Source organism: Peromyscus leucopus, chromosome 3 (genome assembly GCF_004664715.2).
Source record: "Peromyscus leucopus breed LL Stock chromosome 3, UCI_PerLeu_2.1, whole genome shotgun sequence".
NCBI lineage: Eukaryota > Metazoa > Chordata > Mammalia > Rodentia > Cricetidae > Peromyscus > Peromyscus leucopus.
The window spans coordinates 140551850-140576955 of NC_051065.1; the positions used below are offsets into that span (position 1 = coordinate 140551850).

Here is a 25106-nt window from a genome sequence, read left to right on the forward strand (position 1 = left end):
AGAGAATGAGCCCTCTGCCTCTTTAGGACACCATAGTGGAGTTGATCCTGTGGACAGCAGCATGGGTGAGCCAACCTTGAGCATGTGAGAGGGGCATAGCTGATACTGCCTCCCTCGGCCAAGGTGTGGTGGTAGGGATGAGGGAAAGATGTCCTCCTCCACCCTTACCCCTACCATCTTCAGCTGGTGAAGGAGCTGACCCCTCTACCAGCTACAAAACTCATGATATTAGGTGCTGTGCCTTATGGGGCAACACAGTGGAACTTGCCCTGTTGGCAAGGGCACAGGTGAGCCAACCCAGGAAAATGAGCATGGGAGACCTGACTCTGCTCTTCATCTTCCATATGGTGCCATGGTTTGGGGAGAGATGCCTTACACCACCCCCCCATCAATGCCTGAGGCAAGTGGGAGAGCTGGCCCTGAGGTCACAAGAGCAGGTGAGAGAGCTGCAAGCACCTCACCTGTGCAGCACAGTAGAACCAATCCAGTAGGTGGAAGTGTGGGTGAGCCAGCCCCATAGTTGTGAGCATGGGAGAGCTGTCCCCATTACTCATCTGTCATGTGGTCACATGGGCAGGGGAGAGATGCCCTTCCCTGCCCCACCAATCAATGACTAAGGCAGGTGAGAGAGCTGGCCCTGAGGTCATAACAGCAGGAAAGCTGGCCAAGCCCCTCATCAGCTGCAGCACTTGAGAGACATGCTTGGGCAACACAGTAGAGCTGACCCTGAAGGTGTAGGTATGGGAGATCTGGCTCTGAGGCATGAAAGCAGGAGAACAGGCTGCAAGGGTTGAACTTGACAGGGCAATGCAGGAGAGTTCACTCTGGTGATGAGAACAAGGGAGAGCTGGTGGGCTGACCAGCCCTGCAACTATCCAGGCACAGAACCAGGGTTACGAGTTGGCCCACCCCAACTGTGGTCTGCTGGAGCATATGAAGGCACAGATCCTGAAGACCCAAACCTGCAGGATTTCCATAACACAAGTTAATAGCAGGATAACCAAGAGGAGTTCCAATGAGGGTCCTGCATGGATAGTGTAGCAGAAATCAGAGACCTCGAACCAGACCAATGACTCTTAGCAATGAACACTTTCACACAAAGATATATGGATGAAAAGATTTACTGTGTGACTCACTATGTTATATTACAGCTTCCATGACGAGATTAACTTTTTCCTTCTCTGTTTTTTTTTTCTTTTTTCTCTGAAATTTCATTTCATTTCATTTCATTTTATTTTATTTATTTTGTGGGGGAGCTTGCAAAGGCAGAGGTGGATACAAAGGGAGGGGGAAATGGAATGGGATGCATGATGTAAAAAACACAAAGAATAAATAAAAAGGAGAAAAAAATGTATAAAAATAAAAAAAAAAGAATAGAGAGTATAAGCAAGGGCTGGGGATTCTAACCCTAGCCCACAGCCAGACTCCAGCAAAACCTTCACCCCGTGCCATGTGGCCAGGTTGGGCAGAACACAGCCAAATGCACCAATCAGGAGCCCATATGGCACCAGGCAGTTGGGCACTATAATGGTCTCTTTGTTATGAGGAAGCATGGCCCAGCTCAGCATCATGGTAACCTGAGTGGGACAAAGAGACCGACACACAGCCCTGGGGCTGTCCACCAGGCTCCGAAGAGAAAACACAAGCCCACATGGTACCTTGCAGCACCAACCAGATGGACACTATTAGAGTGAGCAGATGTATGGGATGGTGTTTTATGGGAGAGACAGACAGAATGGTTCAGGTCCTGTGGAAGAGGCTTATCTGAAGAGATGAGAGAGAGAGGAAGGGAGTGGGCTGAGATGGTGAGGGAGCTCACCCCTTGACCAGCGGCGCACACAAGAAAGCAAGCCCTGTACTTTGTCTGGGCAACACATGACTCTCTTGATGAAAGCATGGGTGAGCTAACCCTGAGAATAGGAGCATGGGAGTCTTAGCCCCACCCCTCATCTGCTACATGGTAGCATGGGATGGGGAGAGATGCCCTTCCCCCATCCCCACCCATCAATGCCTAAGGCAGGTAGGAGAGCTGACCCTGAAGGAACAAGAATGGGAAAGCTGTTCCTGCCCCACCCCCAAAAGCTGCAATACTTGGGAGAGCAGGCCCCACACCTCACTAGGGCAGCCCAGTAAAACCAACCCAGTTAGAGGGGGTGTGAGTGAGCAAGCCCCAAAGTTGTGAGCATGGGAGAACTGACCCCATTTCTCATCTGTCTTGAGGTAGCAAGGTTGGGGGGGGGGGTGACGTTGCCATCAATGCCTGAGGCAGATGGGAGAGCTGGCTCTGTGGTCATAAGAGCCAGAGAGCCGTCCCTGACCCCCCACCAGCTGCAACGCTTGATTGAGCAGGCCCTGCACCTCACTAGGGCAGCGCAATAGAACCAGCCATGTTAGGGCAGGTGTGGGTGAGCCAGCTCCAAAGTCATGAGCATAGGAGAGCTGTCCCCATTTCTCATCTGTCTTGTCCTCCCCCACCCCCGTCAACACCTGAGACAGGTGGGAGAGCTGGTCCTGAGATCACAAAAGCAGGAGAGTTGACTCTGATCCCCACCAGCTACAACACTTAGGAGAGCAGGCCCTGTATCTCACTAGGGCAGCACAACAGAGCCAACCTTGTTAACAGGTGTGGGTGAGCCAACTCCTAAGTTGTGAGTATGGGAGAACTGTCCCCATTTCTTATGTGTCTTATAGTGGCATAGGCAAGGGAAACATGCCCTCCCCTAACCCATAAATGCCTGAAGCAGATAGAAGAGCTGGCCCTGTGATCATAAGTGTGGGTGAACCATCCCTAAAGTTGTAAGCATGGGAGAGCTGTCCTTATTTCTCATCTGGCAGATCAATCCTACAGCTTTCCAGGCCCAGACCCAGGGTTATGACTTGGCCTTCCTCAACATCTACCACATCTATGATCTATTAGAGCACATGAAAGGACCTGACCCACAAACCCAAAGCTGCAGGATCTCCACAACACAGGGCAAAAACAGGATATCCAGGAAGAGTTCTAGTGAGGGAATGACATTGATAGTGTAGTAGAAACCAGAGGACTTGAACAAGACCAACAACTCTTTGCAATGAACACTTGCAAATAAAGATAAATATGGACAAAGGGGTTTATGGCATGATTCACAGTGTCAAACTGCAGTTTCCATGATGAGATTTTTTTTATTTTTTCCCTTTCAATTTTTTTATTTATTTCCTTTTTCTCTTAAATTTTATTTGGCGGGGCAGGTGTAGGTGAAAGTCAGATGTAAAGGGACAGGGAAATGAGTAGGATCAAGATACATGATGTAACAGAATAAATAAAAAGGAAAAAAAGGAACTAAGAATAGTCAACACATACTTTTCACAAGATGAGGAAGAATCAGATTGTTATGGGAGAAAAAAATCCTCTTACAGAATACCAATGTGGAAAAAAGGTATAGAACATGTTTACAAAGTAGAACAAACATACCATAGAATAGATCGTGTAAAGATTGTATAAGAACAACTTAATCAGGTACTTAATTGTGGTCTACAATTATGGTGATGATGACAAAAATAAATTCCTAGGAGTACTAAAGTCCAAATACAACCCAATGGAACATACTGGGAAAGAGTGGAATATTATAAAAAGTCTTATAGTCATGAAACACAATCATTCATTCCAGGAAACATGTATTCACGTTGCTCCACACTGGAAACCCCACAGTGCATTCCTTGGCTACTTCCATTATACTAACCTTAACAATATTAATAAGAACAAAGGATTTTAAGCCATCTATTCAAAGTCCCTATGGACTCTTTGATTAAATCTGAGTTCTTTGACTCTGGGATAATCTCATGGTATGAGGAGACATGGAGTGAACCTTGTGGTATTCCTTTGTTCCTGTAGTGTTCAAACCCATTACACAATTGATCAGAAATGACTTATTATCCAAGCTTATCTAAATATCATATAAAGAGAGATATATATCATAATATATGGAGTCTTTGCCATAGCAACAGAATTATTGAACATCTTCATTTGGGGTTAAATTAATTAAGCTATATACAATCTAATTAGAGTCTTTAGAACTACTGCTAGTATACAACACCATCCATGCACACATTTCTACCCCTCAACACAAACTGAACAAAATTATGTGCAATTTCACAGTCAGTAGAACCAGTCAGAAATTAAAATACTATATGAATTTAAATTATTTTATCTGCCTGAATTTCTTAAAGAGTGCATTTTCAACAATGCCATCCAAGTCACAAATTGTACCTTTTAGAAATAACACTATAAAGCTCCTCCACACCCCATCCTGCTGGGCTAAAATCCCAAAGAAAAATAAGATATGCGGGACATCCTAGTGTGAAAGATACAAGATGTACTGGACACCCAGTTAGAGTTCAAAGGCATCATTCATTTTACTTTTCCTTATTGAGGAAGCTGCCTTGCTCTCTACAGCATAGACTTGGAAGAAGCTCCAGAGCCTCTTCCATGATTTTGTTTGTCATGCTCACAGTAACCTTGCTGATCCCGAGCTCAGCTCAGAGCCCAGATAACAGGATGAGAACATGGATGTGGGGGCTGTGAAGGGGGGAATGGAAGGATGAGAACATGGATGTGGGGCCTGTGAGGGGAGAATGGAAGGCAACAATGAGAGGAAAGATTATTCTGATGAGTTCATCCCACAAGAGTAAAAACCTGGTGAAAGGGAATCACCCAGACATCTACAAGGATGACCCCAGCTAAGACTCCTAGCAATAGCAGATACGTGTCCTGAACTGGCCATCTCTTGTGACCAGACTGGTGCCTATCCCAATTGTCGTCAGAGAGGCTTCATCCAGCAACTGATGGAAACATGCAGATCCACAGTCAAACGTTAGGCAGAGTTTGGGAAATCCTACAAAAGAGGGGTAGAAAGGATTGTAGGAGCCAGAGGAGTCAAGGACACCACAAGAAAACTCACAGAATCAACTAACCTGGTATTTGCTCTGCCTTGACCTTGGCTATAGGGCCCGAAGGAGGCGGTGCTTCTTGCTGTTGTATATGACTTCTTATAAGGAAAAGGGGAAGGGTCACATGGCCTTCTCCCTGCTCCTGCCTGCAAGGTAGATTTGCTCCCAGTCAGATCAGAGGACTACTTCAGTTACTACTCCATTCTGACATGAATATGTCCTGGTTATTTGTTTCATTTAGAAATTAATCATGACATGAAGAGATACGATTTTGTGTCCAGTTGACAAGGAGTAGACTTGTGGTGGCTATTCTTGGTTTTCAACTTGACTACATCTGGAATTAACTAAAACCCAAACATGGAAGGCACTCTTGTGAGGTATTTTTACTTAATTTAAAGTAGGAAGATCCACTTCTTATCCAGATCTTTGAGACACTTTTAATCTAGATCATTTGAGCTAGGAAAACCCACCTCTAATGTGAGCCATGCCTTCCTCTTTTGGAAGCCTACATAAGGATATGGAAGAAGGAAGCTTTTGGTCTTTGCCTGATTGTTCTCACCTTATCAGTAAGTCCATTTTTAATTGGCATTGCAGGCTACTTTTTTAGGATTCCAGCTGCAAGCCCAGCTGAGACATTCATCCTCATGGACTGAGTAACTACTTTATTCTTGGACTTTTTGTTCACAGCTAGCCACTGTTGGATTAACTATACCAAATCCTGTAAGTCATTCTAATTAATCCTCTTTACACATAGAAAGAGAGAGATTCATTCTGTACTCTGATACTTTACAAAACCCAGACTAATACATGACCACAGGACCCTCTTTGCTAAAATACCAGCTACCAGGCAAGATATGTATACTGATATAATAGTACAGATATGGGTAACCAAATTACTTTCTGATTGGAATGATGCCTACTTCACCAAAGGAAATTAATGCCTGGGACCATACATCTGTTTCAAAATGAGGCTGAGCTGTAGAGTATAATCTGCCGTTATTGATTTGATAAATGTATTGTCAAATTGCCTTCTAATTTTGTTTATACCAATAGAGATGAACTTCTCTTAACTTTGATCAGAAAAGTTTCCTTTGCAGTGGGTAACAACTAATGCAGGCTCATGGCTGATAAATGTACTAAGAAAAAGTGACGGTGAGGGCCTACTGCTAAATGGACTATCTTTGCCATCTCCCCAACTAAGGCTCAGGGAACATTGCAGAAGAGGTGGGAAGATTTTAAGAGAAAACTGATGGACAAGAATGCTATGAAAGAGTTTTATGGCTACAACACAGTTATTGCATTCATGGATTCTAAGCAGCTATGGTTATCAACACAAAGCCTACACAAGATTAGCCCAGTCCAAATGTCAGTACTAATAGCAGTAATAATAGCAGAGGAACACTTCTGAACATATGCCTGAGGAGCTATGGGGTGAAGGAGGCAGCATCATTCCTCTTTAGGGCTATGGCCACTGGTAGTTTACATATACTCTAGTGGATGGCCCCACACCAGTGCATGTTTGGGGGCACTATTTGGACTTAATGGGTCATTAAATAAAAGAACAAGACTTGAGATTAGATAGGGGCATGTTGAGTGGGAGCCTACAGGAGTTGAGGTGGGAGAAATTTCTTGAGGATCTTGTTTGCCACCAGCCTCAGTATCTTCTGTTTTCTAAAGATAGCAAATTTTTCCCACCATATGTTCCTCTGGTTAAAGAAGAGAATTAATGTGGCCTTTATCTTCCTGATAGGATGCTTGTTTGTAACATGATTACTTTCTTTTCCACTACTTGGGAAGTTGGTTCAAGACAACAAAAGAAACACATTCCAACAGATCCCCATTAAGAAAAGTGAGTTCATTATTGACTATGTTTTTGTAAATGTGAGCGTCATTTTCTATTTGATGGTTACACTAATTGCAAGCTTCCTGTTAATTATTTTGATTTGAAGACACAGCAGGTGGATGCAATCATATGTCTCAGGATTCAGAGACCTCAACACAGAAGCTCATGTAAAATATATGAAAATTTTAATTTCTTTTATCATCCTTTATATACTGTATTTCATAGGTATTGCCATAGATATATCTTGTTTATTTATTCCAGAAACAAACTGCTATTTATTTTTGGTTTGACAATTGCATACATGTATCCTTGCTGTCACTCCTTAATCCTAATTCTAACAAACAGTCAAATGAAACAATCCTCCTCCGTTAGGGTACTGCAAAGATTAAAGTGCTGTGAGAAAGGAAGAGATCTGAGAGCCACATGAAAGTCTGGAAGAAAAGAAAAATGAATGGTCTGCAATAATTCAGAAAAGAAATCCTTAAAGACCATTTTCATTTGCACTGTGTTTTTTGTGCTGATTTTTAACACTATTATTAAACATTGTTGGAGTCTTCTGAAATGTTTTACTGCCTCTTAAGGAACCTCACTCTCTGGAAAGATTTATTTCAGTGTGCAAAGTCATTTGCTCATTTAGTCTCCAGAGTCTACAACTACTTCCTACACATGTCATAGCCTAGGGAATGACCTTGCAGGAATAGCAAAAAGGGGGAATAGGTGGAATCCACTTTTATAGGTTCCCCCCACACAAGTGCATATGTGCATATGTACCTATGCCACACATGCTGGGCGCAAATTACATGATCATGCAGCACACAGGTTACATAGGACGTAAGACCTGGGATGACTAAGCATCTTGTCTGGCTACTTGACAGCATACATGTGGTCATGTATCTGGAGGAGTGGCTAGGAATTCTAACAGTCTAAACTCTTTGTTTTTATAAAAAAAAAAAAAAAATGGTGGATGAATATGAATGGGGGCGTCGTGTCTCCCAAAACTGCTGCCAGATGACTCGGTTCATGTTGGTTAACTTTTGAGGGTAGGGAAGGGGGCTTTTGGCTTAGCCAGACGTCCTGAGGTAGTGGATTGCCCTCCACTGCTTTGGGAATTGTCCATCGCCTTCTGCTGCTTCAGGCTTTGTAACTGTTTGGGTGTGACAAGGTGCTGTCCAGGTGGACTCAAGCTGGCTCTGGAGCTTGGAAGAATTTTTAACATTTAAGAAGCAGCCACAGGGAATTTAAAATCTTGAGCTGGTAGCCACGATATTATAATGTTTAGTACTCTGCTATCAGAATTTTATTGGTTAGTGTTAGCAAGAGAGAGAGAGAAATCTGGAGCATGCTTTTTTCTGAGAGGGTCAGAAATTATAGGTTTAAGTCCCCTAAGGCTCTGGAGTGAGAGAGGGTACTGAGCTCGGCTAATGTGCCTGGTAGAGTCCTGCAACTGGATAATAATAGGGGAATGGTGCCTAGCAATAGAAGGGTACTTGTTGTCCCAGACTCTGGGGTCCACCTGAGAGGCTCACAAGGGAAATGAAATGTTAAAGCTAGTAGGCTGGGTAGCTAGGAGGAGGAGGAAGAGAGGAGCTGCTGATGAGTCTGGCATAAGGCAAATGAGGGGAGTAAATGAAATAAAAGCTCCTACCTTAGCTAGAAAATCTCTTCCCATTAGGGACACAAGGGCAGGTTGGCACAACTAAAAATGTGGGGGTAAGAGGGATACCCCTGAAAATACAATTAAGTGGTGGGATCTGGTAAGGTAGGTAAGGCTATCCCCCTACCCCAACAATAGGGAGATGAGAAGGAGAGGTGGGACCCCAAAACTCCCTCAAGATTGAGTAAGTCGCTCTGGTGTCCAAAATGAAGGAAATGGATTACCCCAATACTGTAATGGCTATACTAGGTTCCCTGTGAGAGATGGTTGTGGTCAAGCCAGGAACAGGGCATCTTCAATCCTTGTCCATTGTCAAGCCTAGGAGATTGGCTGGAAAGTGGTCTTCATTTGATGTCCCCATGCCACAAGGTGAACGGGGCACTCAGCTGATCAGTGTCCATCTTGGTGGCATTTTGGACAAGGCCCAGATGGTACCATCTCTCCTATGATACACCTTAAATGCCACCACTAAGACTTCTGCCTGTGGGAGGGGACCCCTCTCCACACAGTTAAATTTAGCCCTGATGTTGGGGAAGCTCTGCAGGACAAAGTGGGTCATAAGTAGCTGTCTGCCCTCTGGGCTCTCAGGATCCAGACTAGCATATTATAAGAGAGCCTTTGTAAGCTGTTCTAAAAAATGGGATGGATTTTCTTCCTTATCTTGAATTATATTTTTTAGCTTTTCATAGTGTACTGGTTTGAGGGCAGCCTTACAAAGACTTTCCAGGAGGCAGGTTGTGTAGCAGGAATCTTAAAAGTTCTTATTAATAAAATCAAACCTGAGGCCAGTTATTGGGGTCCATGCTGGTAGATCAGAGAGACAGAACAAGCCACAGCTATCTCACCTCGCCGGATCCTCAGCTGGTCGTGTCTCCTCAGACTGGAGGCCTCTGAGTCCTCATCTGGAATGGCTCTCAGCTGAACTGAACCAGCCAAATGCTTAACCAGCCAAAAGCTTCTACTTTCTGGTCCTCACGCCTTATATATCTTTCTCCTTTCTACCACCACTCCCTGGGATTAAAGGCTGGCTCTCTGGGATTAAAGGTGTGTGTCACCAGCTTGGCTATTTCCAATGTGGCCTTGAACTCACAGAGATCCAGAGGGATTTCTATCTCTGGAATGCTAGGATTAAAGGTGTGAGTGCCACCATTTTCTAGCCTTTGTATCTAGTGGCTGTCTGTTCTCTGACCCCAGATAAATTTATTAGAGTACACAATATTTTGGGGAACACAATACCACCACATTTCCTCTCTTTTTGTCTAAAATTAAAAAAGCTTATAACTAATACAAGAAAAACTATCTTCAATAAGTATATGCAATATACAGTCAAGATTACATTAACAATGTCTAGTCCAATAACATTTGACAGATCCAGACAAAAAACTCCATTATATATATTAACAATGTCCAGTAACATCTGATAAACTCAGACCAAAAAATTTTCATTACTTATCTTATTTAAAACAAGTAGTTCCTTTTTAAAAGTAGATTCCATAAGGTTGTGAACCTTTCCCTAGCTAGAGAGCTACCCGGGGTATTGTAATCCTAATGTGGGTCCTGATTGGGAACCATCTTGGCCCTGAGTGGATAGACAGCATTAGTTTGATGAACTTCATCTGCATGTATTCTAGCCTGCCACCAAACTTGTCTCCACTCCTCAGGAAGTAGGTTATTATAAAGTATCAGATATATATCACGAAAGCTGAGGCTATAAGATTGGGTAATATATTGGAATTGTTTAATAAAGGAAGCAGAATTAGAGGTATAAGAGCCCTTTTTTTCTGAGAAAGTTCCATGAGGGAGAAAGGGACATGAACTTTAACCAGTCCATCCACCCCAGCTACCTCTCACAAAGGGAGAATGGTTGATGAGTCAACATAGCCGGCTGGAGTCAGATTTCTTAGTAGTACAAGAACAAGTGATAGGAGGTGTAAAGGTTGGAGCCAGAGTCAGGCAGTTGGAGCAGCCCAATATTGGAGAGGAGGAAGGGGGCTAGAGGAGGAGTTGAAAGGGCAGACACCCAAGGAGCAAGAGGTTGGATAAGTAGAGGTTCATTTACAGGGTCCAGAGTGGTAGTCAGAGATTCCTCAGGTTCAGGTTGCATGGCTAGGAGCATGTGGGCAGAATCAGGAGAGAAGGATTCAAAAAGGCAGGGTTTGGAGTTTAGGTTTAAAAAAAAAAATCTTGGATATAAAGTAACTCTTTCCATTTGCCCATTCACTGGCAGAAGTTAGATAATTCCTGTAAAATATCAGGGTCCTAGGAGCCATTCGGTGGTCATTTTTTACTGTTATCTATGGGATATTTAGGCCATTTTTGTGCACAAGCAGACAAGTTAAGAGGTCTTTAAGTAAGACATTAAGCTGAGATGTTTAAGAGTTTCTAGAAGACATCCCAGAGGAGATGTAGGACTAGATAGGGTTGAAATCCTTATTTCCCGACTGTGGCAGAGAGAAAAAATAAATTTAAAAAAAAAAAAAATGTTATCTAAAACTATAATCTTAGGCATCCCCAATATCAAGTGAGGATCAGCAATTGGTACAAGTCATTCAATGCTTCATCAAGCCAGAAAATGAGGGCCATGGCATACGTACTCCAAAGACAAGGGTCCATAGCAGTTGATGCAAGTCATTCAACACTTCATCAAGTGAGAGAATGAGGGTGGGCGTATGCAGCCTGAGGACAAGAGTCCGAAAACAAAAACATTATCTCAGACTGCAGTCATGGAAAATGGCTAGAGATTTAGCTGGGCCAACCGTAGCTGATGAAAGCCGTGAACGGGGGTTCCCCCAATCCGGTGGACAGAAGAAGGATGCTGGATGATTTACGATTTATGGTCATTCCCACTGTCCAGGAGACTATTTACACTGGCTGGAGAGGAAAGACTCATCAATCAAAGCAGCGGGTGTTGTGCAAAGTGGCCCGGTGGCTGGGCAAATGGAGAAGTGGGCAGTTGTAGGTAAAGCAGCAAGCTTCAGTGCAGGGTCCTGGGCACAGAGTGCTGGAAGGGCCTGCTTCATGTTGGCACCTATATTATTTATTAAGCAGTGCTGTTTACCATGCAAGAGAAGCCACGAGGCACAAAGAAAGCCACTATAAGAGTTTATTGAGGGAAGGGAATAGAAGGAGTGTGCATAGGCCTAGGGAATGACCATGCAGGAAAAGAGAGAAGGGGCAATAGTGGAACCCACTTTTATAGGTTCCCCCCACACATGCACATATGGGCTTACATAGCTATGCCATGCATGCACATAGATTACTTGATCACACTGCACTCAAATTACAAGATCATGCAGTGCGTGGATTACGTAGAATGTAAGACCCTGGGATGACTAAGCATCTTGCCTGGCTATTGGACAGTGCATGTGCAGTCATGTAGCTATGGGAGTGCCTAGGAATTCTAACAGGAAGATCACATTCTTCTCTACAGCTCATCGAACTTGCTCTAAAATACACCATATACTAGTACAAAAAGTAAGTCTCAAACAGTATAGGAAAATTAAAATAACTCCTTGTATTTTATCTGACCACAACAGAATGAAACTAGTTATCAATAGTAATTGAAAGCACAAAAGTACACACACAGTTGTGGAGATTAAACAAATCATTGCTAAATTACTAATGTATCCCAGAAGATATAAAAAATGAAATTAAAAAATTTTAGAAATGAATGAAAATGAGAACACAACATTAAAAAAATCTGTGGATTATAATGAAGGAAAACCTAAGAGGAAAGTTTATGACTGTGTCTACATAAAAAGAAAAAATCAGAGAGAACCCAAATAAACAACCTCACAATGTACTGCCAGGCCTGAGAAAAACAAGACCAAGCTGTAGATGTAACCAACCATCTTATTAAATAAGAAACACAGAACCAATGTAAAAGAGAAAGCCGAGAGGTCAGAGCTCAGAGCTAAAATCTCACCCTTCCTCCTCCTTGCTCCTAGCTTCTGAAAGAGACCTATTTCCTGTGTGTAAGTCTTTTCATAGTCTTTTGTTCTGCCTTCTCGTTGGTTGTAAACCCAAAAACGTGACCGCCTCATCACTGCCTTTATGTACAGCCCCCCAGGTCTTAAGAACATATGTCTCCAATGCTGGCTGTATCCCTGAACACACAGAGATCTATGGGATTAAAGGCGTGCGCCACCACCTCCACACTCTTGCTATGGCTCTAATAGCTCTGACCCCCGGGCAACTTTATTTATTAACATACAATCAAAATCTCATTTCAATACAATTAGAATACCACCACACCAAGCAACATCTAAAACAGTAAACAGCAAAAATAATCAAGATTAGATTTAAAAAAAAAAAACTAATATAAAGAAATAGAAAAAATACAAAGAAACAATGAAGCTGAGTAAGTTCTTGAAAATATTAATAAGAGTGACAAACTTTTACTTAAATAAACCAAATAAAGAGATAAAGAAGATTCTACCTATTAAATTAGAAGTAGGAAGGGAGATTTTATAACAGACACCAATGAAACCCAGGGGATCATAAAGATATACTCCAAACTTCACAAAATTGTAAAACCCAAAAGATATAGATAAAACTTTTAATGTGTATGATCTACCAAAGTTAGAACATGAAGAGATGAAAATTTAAATATGTCCATCTTTAGCAATAAGATGAAGACAATAGACAATCTTCAAACAAAAAATTCAAAATCTAGGTAAATTCACTGTAGAATTTTACTAGCTTTTTAAAAAGAAGAGAAACCAATGTTCCTCAAACCACTCCATGAAATAAGAAGGGGAAATGCAGCCAACTCTTTTTATGAAGCCCACATTGCATTAATATATAAACCAGATAAATATGAAAAAGAAAGAATTCCCTAAAGAACATGGATACAAGAATTCTCAACAAAATACTTTCAAACCAAATTCAAGAATACATAAAAAATATCATCCACCACGATAAAGGCACCTTTATTCCAAAGATAAAAGGATGATTTAATACATGTTAAGACAATAAACACAGTCTACCACATAAATAGACTCATAAACATCTTATGACCAACTAATTAGATGCAGGAAAGCCCTTTGAAACAATCCAATGTGCTTTCATGATAAAAATTTTAGAAAGAGTTGACTCTGGAATTTGATACAAAATAGAATATAAATTTATTTTAATATAGGTTTTGAAATATTAATTTTGAGATCCTTTGTGGAATTGTTTGCTCCTGGCACTTTCAGTGTTAATTCTAGAAACTGAGACACACAAAAAAGTTCTTGTGCTAGGCTTATAGAAGTGATAACAAAACAATTTACAATAGAAACCTAGGCTGGCCTCAAACTCCTGAAGACAAACAATGTCGCATCCCAGAATAGCCGAGTATGAACTTAAGTATGTGCCTATGACCCACCTCCATTCCTGCTGTCAGATCATGGACCTCACAACCTGACACTTCTTCAAATGCAAAATAGTCTCACAGGGGCAAGTAAAATACATGAAACAGAAACTTTCATTTACCTATTAACAAATTGCAGTCTGATGCATCCTGTAGACAAGCTATGACTTATGGGAGCAACTGGAGGGGACTCTGTGAAGACATTTCAGATTCCACCACAAAGAATTTTGGGGATATGTTGCAGTCTTTAAGGGAAGAAGATAAAGTCACTCCTGTATTGAGCAGTCAGTAGGTGGGACATTCTAAACTAGATAACCTAAAACAGCTGCAGCAGAAGCCATCTTAAAGATCGGCAGAGATGTTGAGTGCAGCGGAAGGGGTCCTCCTTTCCATTGCAACTAGTGAAGCTGTGCTGGGAGTTCTAGGGGACGGATTCATTGCATTTGTAAACTGCACAGACTGTACCAGGAACAAGAGGATCTCTAAGACTGGCTTCATTCTCATTAGCTTGGCGATTTCCAGCATTTGCCTTGTGTGGATGTTAATCTCAGAGGCATACATTAAGATATTCTCTCCAAAGTTGCTGTCTTCTACCAATATCATTGAACACATCAGTTATCTATGGGTAACTTTCAGTCAATTGAGTTTCTGGTTTGCCACCAGCCTCAGTATCTTCTATTTCATGAAAATGGTAAATTTTTCCCACAACATATTTCTCTGGTTAAAAAGAAGAATTAACACAGTTTTTCTCTTCCTGATTGGGTGCTTGTTTGTGTCATGGTTATTTTCTTTCCCAGTAGTTGCAAAGATGGTTAAAGAAAATAAAATGCAATTCATAAACACATCCTGACTGATGTGCCTGAAGAAAAGTGAGTTAATCATTCAGTTTGTTTTCACCAGCACAGGAGTATTTTTATTCTTTATGATAATGTTAATTGTGTTTTCTGCTAATCATTTCCCTTTGGAGAGACACAGCAAGAAAATGCAACTGAGTGAACCAGGAGTCAGAGACCTCAACACAGAAGTTCATATGAAAGCAATAAAAGTTTTAATATCTTTTATCATCTTTTTTATATAGCATCTCACAGGTATTGCCATCACTGTATTATGTCTGTTCATTCCAGAAAGCAACTTGTTATTCATGTTTGGTTTGACAACTACATTCATATATCCCTGCTGCCACTCATCCTAATTCTAGCAAACAGCCGGCTGAAGCATGGCACTGTAAGAACACTGCAACAACTGAAGTGCTCTGAGAAAGGAAAAGATCTCAGATCCATATGACAGTCTGGGAGAGAAATGAATGATCTGGAATAGTGCAGTAAAAAAGAATCCCTGAAGAACCTTTCATTTGTACTATGTCCTTTTATTGATTTCAGCTATTATCAAACATTGCTGGAATCTTCTGAACCCGCTGGTGGGATTTTAATCCTATGTGCATGTTCATTTTTTTAGTCTGTTTTCTGACTCCTTCACTTCTTCCCATTCATTTGCCCAAGGAAAAGCATCAATGATAGACTATCCCATGTAAAGAAAGACTCCATGGTGTGCCTAATTGTGATTCCCTTGGCTTTCCTGGACCATTGACACCCTTTACCCCAGAAGACAAAAAGCAAAGGAAGTCAAGACAGATAGTTAGAATCAATCCTAACATGTAGAACATGGAGCTTTTTTGGATATTTTTACTTCTTACAAAGTTACCTTTATTTAGTTTGTTTGTTGGTTGGTTGGTTGGTTGGTTGATTGGTTGGTTGGTTGTGGCTTCCCTTATTGTTGCTGTTGTTGGTTGGGTTTCGTTTGTTTTTTTGAGACAGGTTTTCTCTGTGTAGCCCTGGCTATCCTAGAACTTGCTCTATAGACCAAGCTGGCCTTAAACTCAAAGATCCACCTGCCTCTGCCTCCTGAGAGCCAAGATTAAAGACATGCACCACAATCATCTGGCAAGTTACCTTTATTTTTACCCATTAAACCACAAAGTTCTTACTACATTGGGTATTTCATATAGTAACATGGTCATAATAGTAAATTTGGGTCTGATAAATAATTAGAAAAACAGTAATGGAAAAATAGATCAGAGCATTCATGAAATGATTCTTCAATGCCAGTGACACCATCAAACAAAATATCAGTGTCAGATACTGTACTTCAAGTTGTTGGGAAGGAAGGGAGGCCTCTAGAACTCAAAAACAAAATAGCCTGTTGCCATTCTTGCTTACCCACTAGAACTTTATAATAAGACCTTATTGAGGAAAACAGAACAATCTTAGGTCATAGGACATTGAGGTTGAAACTTTTACTGACCTGGAAGGAAAAGATATATAAAGTTAAGCCAACAACTATGTAAATCAGCAAAAGAAATAGCTAGTTGAGTGAAGAGACAGCCTACAGAGTGGGAGTAAATCTTTATTGTCTAGCCATATGTCCAACACACAATTAATATCCATAATATATGATGAGCTCAAAATACTAATTACCACAAAACCAAACAACCTAATAAATAAATGGGCTAATGAGATGAACAAACAGCTTTCAAATACACACACACACACACACACACACACACACACACACACACACACACCAATAAATATTTCAAATATTGTTGAACAACCTTGGCTATACAGGAATTACAAATTAAAACAACATTGAAATTCTATCCTACCCCAGTTAGAATGGCAATCATCAAGAAAACAAAATACAACAAATACTGACAGTGAGTGGTATTGAGGAAAGGGATTCTTCTGCATTGCTGATAGAAATGTAACTCAGTCTGGCCATTACAGGAATCCATATGAATGATCTTTAAAAACATAAAAAAGTACTATATCACCTATCTACAGCAATACTGACTACACATCCAAGGGATTCTAAATTAGCATACCACAAAGACACTTGGACATCGTGTTTATTGCAACACTATTCACATTTTTCAAGGTAAAGAACCCACCTTGGTGTCCGTGAAAAGCAGATTAGATAAAGGAAATGGAAATGGATTTTGCCATAAAGATAGTGAAGTATGTCATCTGCAGAAAAATGAATTCAACTTGGGTAAGCTAGATCAGACTCAGAAAGACATATGTTGAGCAAATAGCTGGCCTTCAAAATGGAGGGAAATCTTTATTATTTACCCATATAGTCAACATAGGATTAATATCTACAATATATGACAAGTTCAAATACTAAATGTTGCCAAACTAAACAACTTAGATTTTACATATAGAATGCATATGTAGATATATAAATACACACACACACACACACACACATACACAAAACATGAAAATAGATGGAAAATTATCCAGGAAATTGAAAAGAAAAAGAAGAGAACTATAGTGTGAGTTTTAAAATGTTAAAGTTGTGATGTACTTGACAGAGAATATCTTTATGAAACCTATCACTAAATACAACTATTATGCACAAATACAACTTTTTTGTTACTCTGAAACTTACCATACCTACAAAGGAGCTTATATTTTAATTAAACATTAAGTCATTATATCAGGGTAAAGTGGCTATATTTCTATATCCATTTATTTTTTATTTATACCTTCAGATTATATCTATAAACAATGAAATTATGATTATTTTTCTCCTTTTTTGGTTTTCCTTCTTTGTCCTTTTGCATTTAGAGTTACAGGATTTTTTTTTTCAAAAGAAAGCTGTGATGTCAGCTAGCTGGCCTCAAACCTCACGGGCTAAAGTGATACCACATCTCACCTCTCAAAGAGCTGGTATTATAACCATGTACTGTCTTGCACAACTCATGATGATGTCTTTATATTTAAAGCATGAAATTCAGTGTTGTTCCTATTGCTTAATATATATATATTTATATATATATAAAATCTGCCACCCCTACTCAACTACTAGACTTACTACATGCAAAATAATCTCAGAGGAAAAAGCAAAATACATGAAATGGAAACTGTCATTTGCCTATAAGCAAATTACAATAAGACATTTAGTCTGCACACAGATTTCACCACAACATATTCTTAATGCATTTCGATGCCTTTATTTAAGAAAAAAGGGGGGAGATCTTATATCAGGAAGTCCATATAGAGGACATTCAGCAATAGATAATCTATAATAGATGCAACAGAAGCAACTGTGTGGAGCTGCAGAGATGCTGAGTGCAGCAGAAGGTGCCCTTCTTTCCGTTGCAACTATTCAGATTGTGCTGGGAACTTTAGGGAACTCACTCATTGCACTTGCGAACTGCATGGACTGGGCCAAGAGGAAGAAGTTCTCTAAGATTGCCTTCCTTCTCACTGGCTTGGCGACTTCCAGGATTTTTATCATATGGATAATAACTTTAGATGCATATATAAAGGTATTCTTTCCAAGTATGCATAGCTCTAGAGGTCTAATTGAAAGCATCACTTACATGTGGCTAACTGTGAATCACCTGAGTGTCTGGTTTGCTGCCAGCCTCAGCATCTTCTATTTCTTGAAAATAGCAAATTTTTCCCACTATGTATTTCTCTGGTTGAGGAGAAGGGCTGATAAATTGTTTTACTTTCTAATGGGGTACCTGCTAATCTCATGGCTAATCTCCTTCTCAATCACTGTGAAGGCAATGAAGAATAATAAAATGAAGTATAGAAACAGAACCTGGGAGATCAACCAAGAGACAAGAAAATCAATTATTAACTATGTTTTAGTTAATATTGGAGTCATTTCTCTCTTTGTGATGACCCTAACTGCATGTTTCCTGTTAATTATTTCACTTTGGAGACACAGAAGGCAGATGCAATCTCATGTCTCGGAATTCAGAGACCTTAACACAGAAGCTCATGTGAAAGCCATGAAAGTTTTGATTTCTTTTATTATCCTTTACATCTTTCATTTTATAGGCATTTTAATAGAAATCATCTGCGTATTTATCCCAAAAAACAACTTGCTATTTATTTTTGGTTTGACAATGTCATCCACATATCCCTGCTGTCACTCATTTATTTTACTTCTAACAAGCAATCAGCTGAAGCAAGCTTCTGTGAGGGTACTGAAGAGATTAATGTGCTGTGAGAAAGGAAAAGATCTGAGAACCATGTGACAGTCTAGAACAGAAATGGATGGTCTGGAGTAATAGGGAGGAAATCATAAAAGATCTTTTTCATTTGTACCATGTTCTTACATTGTGTTTGGGGAGATGTTTTTGCTTCTTTTTCATTTTGATTTATTATCCTATGTGGGTCTCTCTCTGTCTCTGTCTCTCTGTCTCTCTGTCTCTCTGTCTCTGTCTCTGTCTCTCTGTCTCTCTCTCTCTCTCTCTCTCGTGTGTGTGTGTGTGTGTGTGTGTGTGTGTGTGTGTGTGTGTGTGTGTGTGTGTGTTATAGAAGGTATAAGATGGGATAGATGTGTTGGTGCTATTTTTAACATGGCAAGCCAAGGAATTGGTTATCTCCTTCTACCTTGGGGTAGGATCTCTCTTTTGTTGCTGTCACTTTGATGCTTCCAGCTAGCTGAGCTAAGAGCTTTCAGCCAGTTGACCCATCTACAATTCTCTTTTGAAAGTAGTATTTCTGGGATTGCAGGTGCATGCCACTGCTTTTTAATAAGGGTTTCATGGATTGAACTCAGGTCACATGGTTTGCACAGCAATCAGTTTTTATTCACTGAGATATCTTTCTTGCTGGACCCTTCATATTGATTTTTAAATATTGTATTAAATTTTATTAATCTTTTGCAACTGTTCTGACTATATATCTTGGAATCTCAGTCTAGGGTGAAATTTTAATGCCATGTAAAAAAAATTAAGTGTTTAATCAGCTTCCTATTCTGCCATTTATTCCCATACACTTGGCAGAGAAAAAAATCAACCTGGAGACTACTTCATGTAAACTTATACAGTTAGAATGAAGGTCTGAAAAAAGATTTCATTGTGACTTCCCTAGAACACTGATACCCTTTCCCCAGAAGGACTCGCAGGCAAAGAAACCAAAGCAGACAGTTGTGGTCACTCTTGACATTTTCTACATGGAACTGAAGAACAGAAAATGATGTTTCCTTTGTGTGCAGTTTTACCACTTAGAGTTACTGTTATTTCATCCATTAAATCACAGAGTGCTTGTTACTGGTCAATATTTGATGAAGCAAAAATGTTTACAAGAGTTGATGGATGTTACTCTGTGACAAATAGTTAGAGAAGCAGAGATCATCTGTGCAAGAATAAATGAGATCAATGAGGAAAGGAACCTTCATACTGTTCAATCCTAGGTATTTGAAATGAGTCAATCACAATCAATTAGAGCTGAGGAGAGATTCTCCTGAAAACACATCCAAAGGTACAGTATCTGACCAATGCAGAAAAGTGGACCAAGTCCAGGACCTGTGTGGAGTAAGCAATGTCCTGTTAAGAGTTTGAAACAAATATACACGTGCATATTCATGTACAGAAACCCACAGGTGTATTTGAAAGGTTGATTTCTTAGTAATGAATACTCAAACTTTAGTAACTATTTTTGAAGACTAACCCTGACAGATGCTGAATAGGTATCACTGAAGAAGCCATCATATAATGAATACATTCTAGTAGAAAACAAGTGGCATGTAATGACAAATATTTGTATTTATATTTTGTAACAAAAACTTCTGGAAGGTGCTGAGCAAATGGCCTAGGATTATATTAGAGAAAAGAGGTGTCACTGAGGAGAAGGTGGATTAAACTGAAGCTGAATAAGCTGAGATGAGGTAGAAAGAGCAAGGTGGTTTCAAGATGGAAAACAGCTGGGCCCGAAAGAGCCGAGACCACTGAATGATCACAGTGTCGTGCGACCCAGGCACACAGGGAAGACTTTAGGTTATTTAAGGACAATTCTAATAATAAAAAAAAAATGGGAAATTCATCACTGAATTCATAATTCTTCTATCAGAGAGAAATCAATATTATAATAGTGAATAACATTTATCATATTCAAATCTAAAAGCAAATAACTAGAAGTTATTTTTAATCCTGTTTTAGTTACAGAAACACTTTTTTTCTAAAGTGGTTACATATTCCTTGTCATGTTGACATTCTTGACAAGTTTGTTAGTCAATAGCACATACATTTTAGGGATTATCTATTTTCTTCTTAGCTTTTGGGTCTTACGATTTCTTTGTGGTAACTACATTAACACTATGATATCTGTATGTTGTCACATTTTTCTCCTAATTTTCTGTCCAGAAAATAATTTGTGATGTTTGTAATTTGTTTAAATTCATATTTATTCATATTTTCCTCTATGAAATCTCTGACTTCTATTTTAATAATATTAGAAAAGTTTCATTGGTGGGCTTTCCATTTATATGAATAGCTTCATTTTTATTATAAAATAAGACAGCTTCTATTAGACTAAGATTAGAAACATTTTTTTTAAAGTTGATTACAAAACACTTGCAATACTCAACTCTCCATGTTTACTGTTTCTGTGTAAATCTTAAAATAAACCTGTGAGCCGGGCAGTGGTGGCACATGCCTTTAATCCCAGCACTTGGGAGGCAGAGGCAGTTGGATCTCTGTGAGTTCAAGGCCAGCCTGGTCTACAGAGTGAGTTCCAGGATGACTCCAAAGCTACAAAGAGACACCCTGTCTCAAAAAACAAACAAAAAAAAGATAAATACATGATAGGTAGAGATAGATGATTAGTGCTAGATATAAGAAACAGACAATTGATACTTAGAAATTATTCTTATTTCATTCATGGAAAAACTGGATAAATAAGTCCTTCATCTCTGTATGAGTGCAGGGGATCTGAGTTTTTCATTTTAATATTTTGTAAATTCCTGAAATTTCTATGCAATAATTTTTTTTTCGTTTTTTTTTTTTTTTTTTTTTTTTTTTGAGACAGAGTTTCTCTGCATAGCTTTGCGCCTTTCCTGGAGCTCACTTGGTAGCCCAGGCTGGCCTCGAACTCACAGAGATCCGCCTGGCTCTGCCTCCCAAGTGCTGGGGATTAAAGGCGTGCGCCACCACTGCCCAGCTATGCAATAATTCTTATACACAGAAAAATATAACTAAAGCAAAGCTAAGATATATGGGGAAACATGTTTGGTTCTTTCTTAATGAGTGCAAAAAAAAACATTTCCAGTGTTTTCATGAGTATCTCCTAGCTCTGATGTCAGATCATTTCTCAGGTCTGACCACTCATTTTACTTTCCGTATTGGCCTTTGATTCTGCTACCTTGGCTCTCATTTATTTTGTGATTACACTTTGAACCTGATTTCATTAGAACTTTATGGGTGGTAGGTCTTCAAGTTTATGCTCACAGTTTATTCTCCCAATTTTGCTTATGAAGGAAGGCTATGAATGCTTCAATTCTTGACCTTTTTAAAATTAAATTTGAAATTTTTTACTTATTTCTAAACTTTCCTGTGCTAAATTTTGTATGGTTTATGGTCCAAGGTTTTGAGGATATTTATATAGTCATATAAAAGTTTCTATTATGAGCCCTCTCAATAGGTGAGACAGTTGATTGGCTTGATCTGTTTGGGAGGCATCTAGGCAGTGGTACCAGGTCCTGGGCTCGCTGCATAAGATAGCTGTTTGAAACCTGGGACTTATACAGGGACGCTTGGCTCAATCTGGGAGGAGGGGACTGGACCTGCCTGGACTGAGTCTATCAGGTCGATCTCGGTCCACGGGAGTGGCATTGATCTGGAGGGAGTGGGAATGGGGGTGGGCTGGGGGAAGGGGAGGGGGGCAGGAAGGGGGAGAACAAGGGAATCTGTGGCTGTTATGTAGAACTGAATACTATTGTAAAATAAAAAAATAAGTTTAAAAAAATTTCTATTATGAAATACATATAACAAAATTTCTTTTTTTAATTTTTATTTATTTATCATATTATAATTTAATTTTACATATAAGCCACAGATTCCCTCGTTCTCCCCCTCCTCCCCCCTCCCCCGCTTCCCCCCAGCCCACCCCCCATTCCCATCTCCTCCAGGACAAAGACTCCCCTGAGTATTGAGTTCAACCTGGTAGATTCAGTCCGGCAGGTCCAGTCCCCTCCTCCCAGGCTGAGCCAAGTGTCCCTGTATAAGCCCCAGGTTTCAAACAGCCAGCACATGCACTGAGGGCAGGTCCTGGTCCCACTACCTGGATGCCTCCCAAACAGATCAAGCTAATCAACTGTCTCACTTATCCAGAGGGACTGATCCAGTTGGGGGCTCCTCAGCTATTGTTTAATAGTTCATGTGTTTCCATTCATTTGGCTATTTGTCCCTGTGCTTTATCCAACCTTGGTCTCAACAATTCTCACTCATACCCTCCTCTTTCTTACCAATTGGACTCCTGGAGTTCCACCTAGGGCCTGGCCGTGGATCTCTGCATCCAGTTCCCTCAGTCATTGGATGGGGTTTCTAGCACGCCAATTAGGGTGTTTGGCCATCCTATCACCAGAGTAGATCAGTTCGGGCTGTCTCTCGACCATTGCAAGTAATCTATTGTGAGGATATCTTTGAGGATTTCTGTGGGCCTCTCTAGCTCTTTGCTTCTTCCTATTCTCATGTGGTTTTCATTTATCATGGTCTTTTATTCCTTGTTCTCCCTCTCTGTTCTTGATCCAGCTGGGATCTCCTGCTCCCCTAAACTCTCTTTCCCTCGATTCTTGCCCTTCATTACCTCCACCCATGTCCATGTTGTTCATGTAGATCTCATCCATTTCTCTGTCATTGGGTGATCCCTGTGTCTTTCCTGGGGTCCTGTTTTCTAGGTAGCCTCCCTGGAGTTGTGAGTAGCAGTCTAGTCATCTTTGTTTTACATCTAATATCCTCCTATGAGTGAGTACATACCATTTTAACCATTTAAGAGTATAACTCTGGCACTGAATAAATTTACAGTCCTGTGGAAACACTGATTCTTTCTAAGTTGTTATGGGCATTCTGAGTAGAAGAGTCACTCATATCTTGGTTGGATCAGAACTGGCTGATTCTGTGTCTCAGGGAGCTGCTGAGAATACAGGGGGATGGATTGGTTTGGGGTAGGGAATGGGTCTTGTAGATTACAGGGTCCAATAGGGAGTGCTGGGGGGGGAGCCTGCCCCCAAGTCTTCCTTGCTTATCTGCAACTGGGGCAATTATGGGTGGGAGTGGGGGGCACAGGTTGTTCCTCAGAGCCTAGGTCCTAGAGGCAGGACTCTCTGGGTGGGAAAAGAAACACTCACTTCTTTGTTCAGTCAGAGCTGGTGGATTCTGTTGTTCCCATTAACTCTTGATATCATCTATTTATTTGTGTTTCTCCTAGACACTTGTGGTGAAAATCATTCTCTTCAGAACAGTTATGCAAATTTGTAATATCATGAACTACTGTGACTCTTTCAGACTAGTCACACGGTGCAATAGAAAGGCAACATCCTTTTCTTTTTTTTTTTATTAATGGTATATTTTTTTTCTTCTTCTTCTTTTTATTTTACAACACCATTCAGTTCAACATAATAGCCACAGATTCCCCTATTCTCCCCCACCCCCCAGCCCATCCCCCGTTCCCAACTCCTCCAGATCAAGGTCTCCCCCGAGGACCAGGATCGACCTGGTAGACTCAGTCCAGCCAGGTCCAGTCCCCCCATCCCAGACCCAGCCAAGCGTCCCTGCATAGGTCCCAGGATTCAAGCAGCCAACTCATGCAACGAGCCCAGGACCCGGCACCAACACACAGCTGCCTCCCAAACAGATCAAGCCAAATGACTGTCTCACCCATTCAGGGGGCCTGATCCAGTTGGGGGCCCCTCAGCCTTTGGTTCATAGATCCTGTGCTTCCATTCATTTGGTTATTTGTCCCTGTGCTTTATCCAACCTTGGCTTCAACAATTCTCGCTCATATAAACCCTCTTCTTTCTCACTAATTAGACTCCCAGTGCTCCACCAGGGGCCCAGCCGTGGATGTCTGCATCCAGATTCCTCAGACCTTCCTTGGATGGGGTTTATGGCACAACTCACAGGGTGTTTGGCCATCCCATCACCAGAGTAGGTCAGTTCCTGCCGTCTCTCGACCATTGCCAGCAGTCTTTTGCGGGGGTATCTTTGTGGATCTCCATGGGCCTCCCTAGCTCTCTGCTTCCTCCCCTTCTCATGTGGTCTTCATTTACCATGGTCTCTTATTCCTTGTTCTACCTCTCTTTTCTTGATCCAGCTAGGATCTCCCACTCTCTTTCCCTCGACCGTCACCCTTCATTGTTCCCACTCATGACCAGGCTGTTCATGTAGATCTCATCTATTTCTCTGTGTCTTTTTTGGGATCCCGTTTTCCAGGTAGGCTCACTGATGATGTGAGTAGCAGTCCAGTCATCCTTGTTCCACATCTAGCATCTTCCTATGAGTGAGTACATACCATATTTGTCTTTCTGAG

General features: G+C 40.7%; 1 protein-coding gene and 2 pseudogenes across 1 annotated transcript; all 3 read left to right on the forward strand.

Moving 5' to 3' along the window:
* Window positions 1–4611: 4611 nt before the first annotated feature.
* On the forward strand, window positions 4612–7196 carry LOC114685864 (annotated as a pseudogene).
* Window positions 7197–14134: 6938 nt separating this feature from the next.
* LOC114685863 lies at window positions 14135–15060 on the forward strand (annotated as a pseudogene).
* Window positions 15061–17902: 2842 nt separating this feature from the next.
* LOC114685862 (taste receptor type 2 member 105-like) lies at window positions 17903–18832 on the forward strand. The gene has a single exon (XM_028860509.1). It carries the CDS (start codon window positions 17903–17905, stop codon window positions 18830–18832), a length of 930 nt encoding a protein of 309 aa, XP_028716342.1.
* Window positions 18833–25106: the final 6274 nt, after the last annotated feature.

Coding starts and splice junctions, on each gene's coding strand:
- LOC114685862 (XM_028860509.1), top strand. CDS start 17,903: ATGCTGAGTGCAGCAGAAGGTGCCCTTCTTTCCGTTGCAACTATTCAG.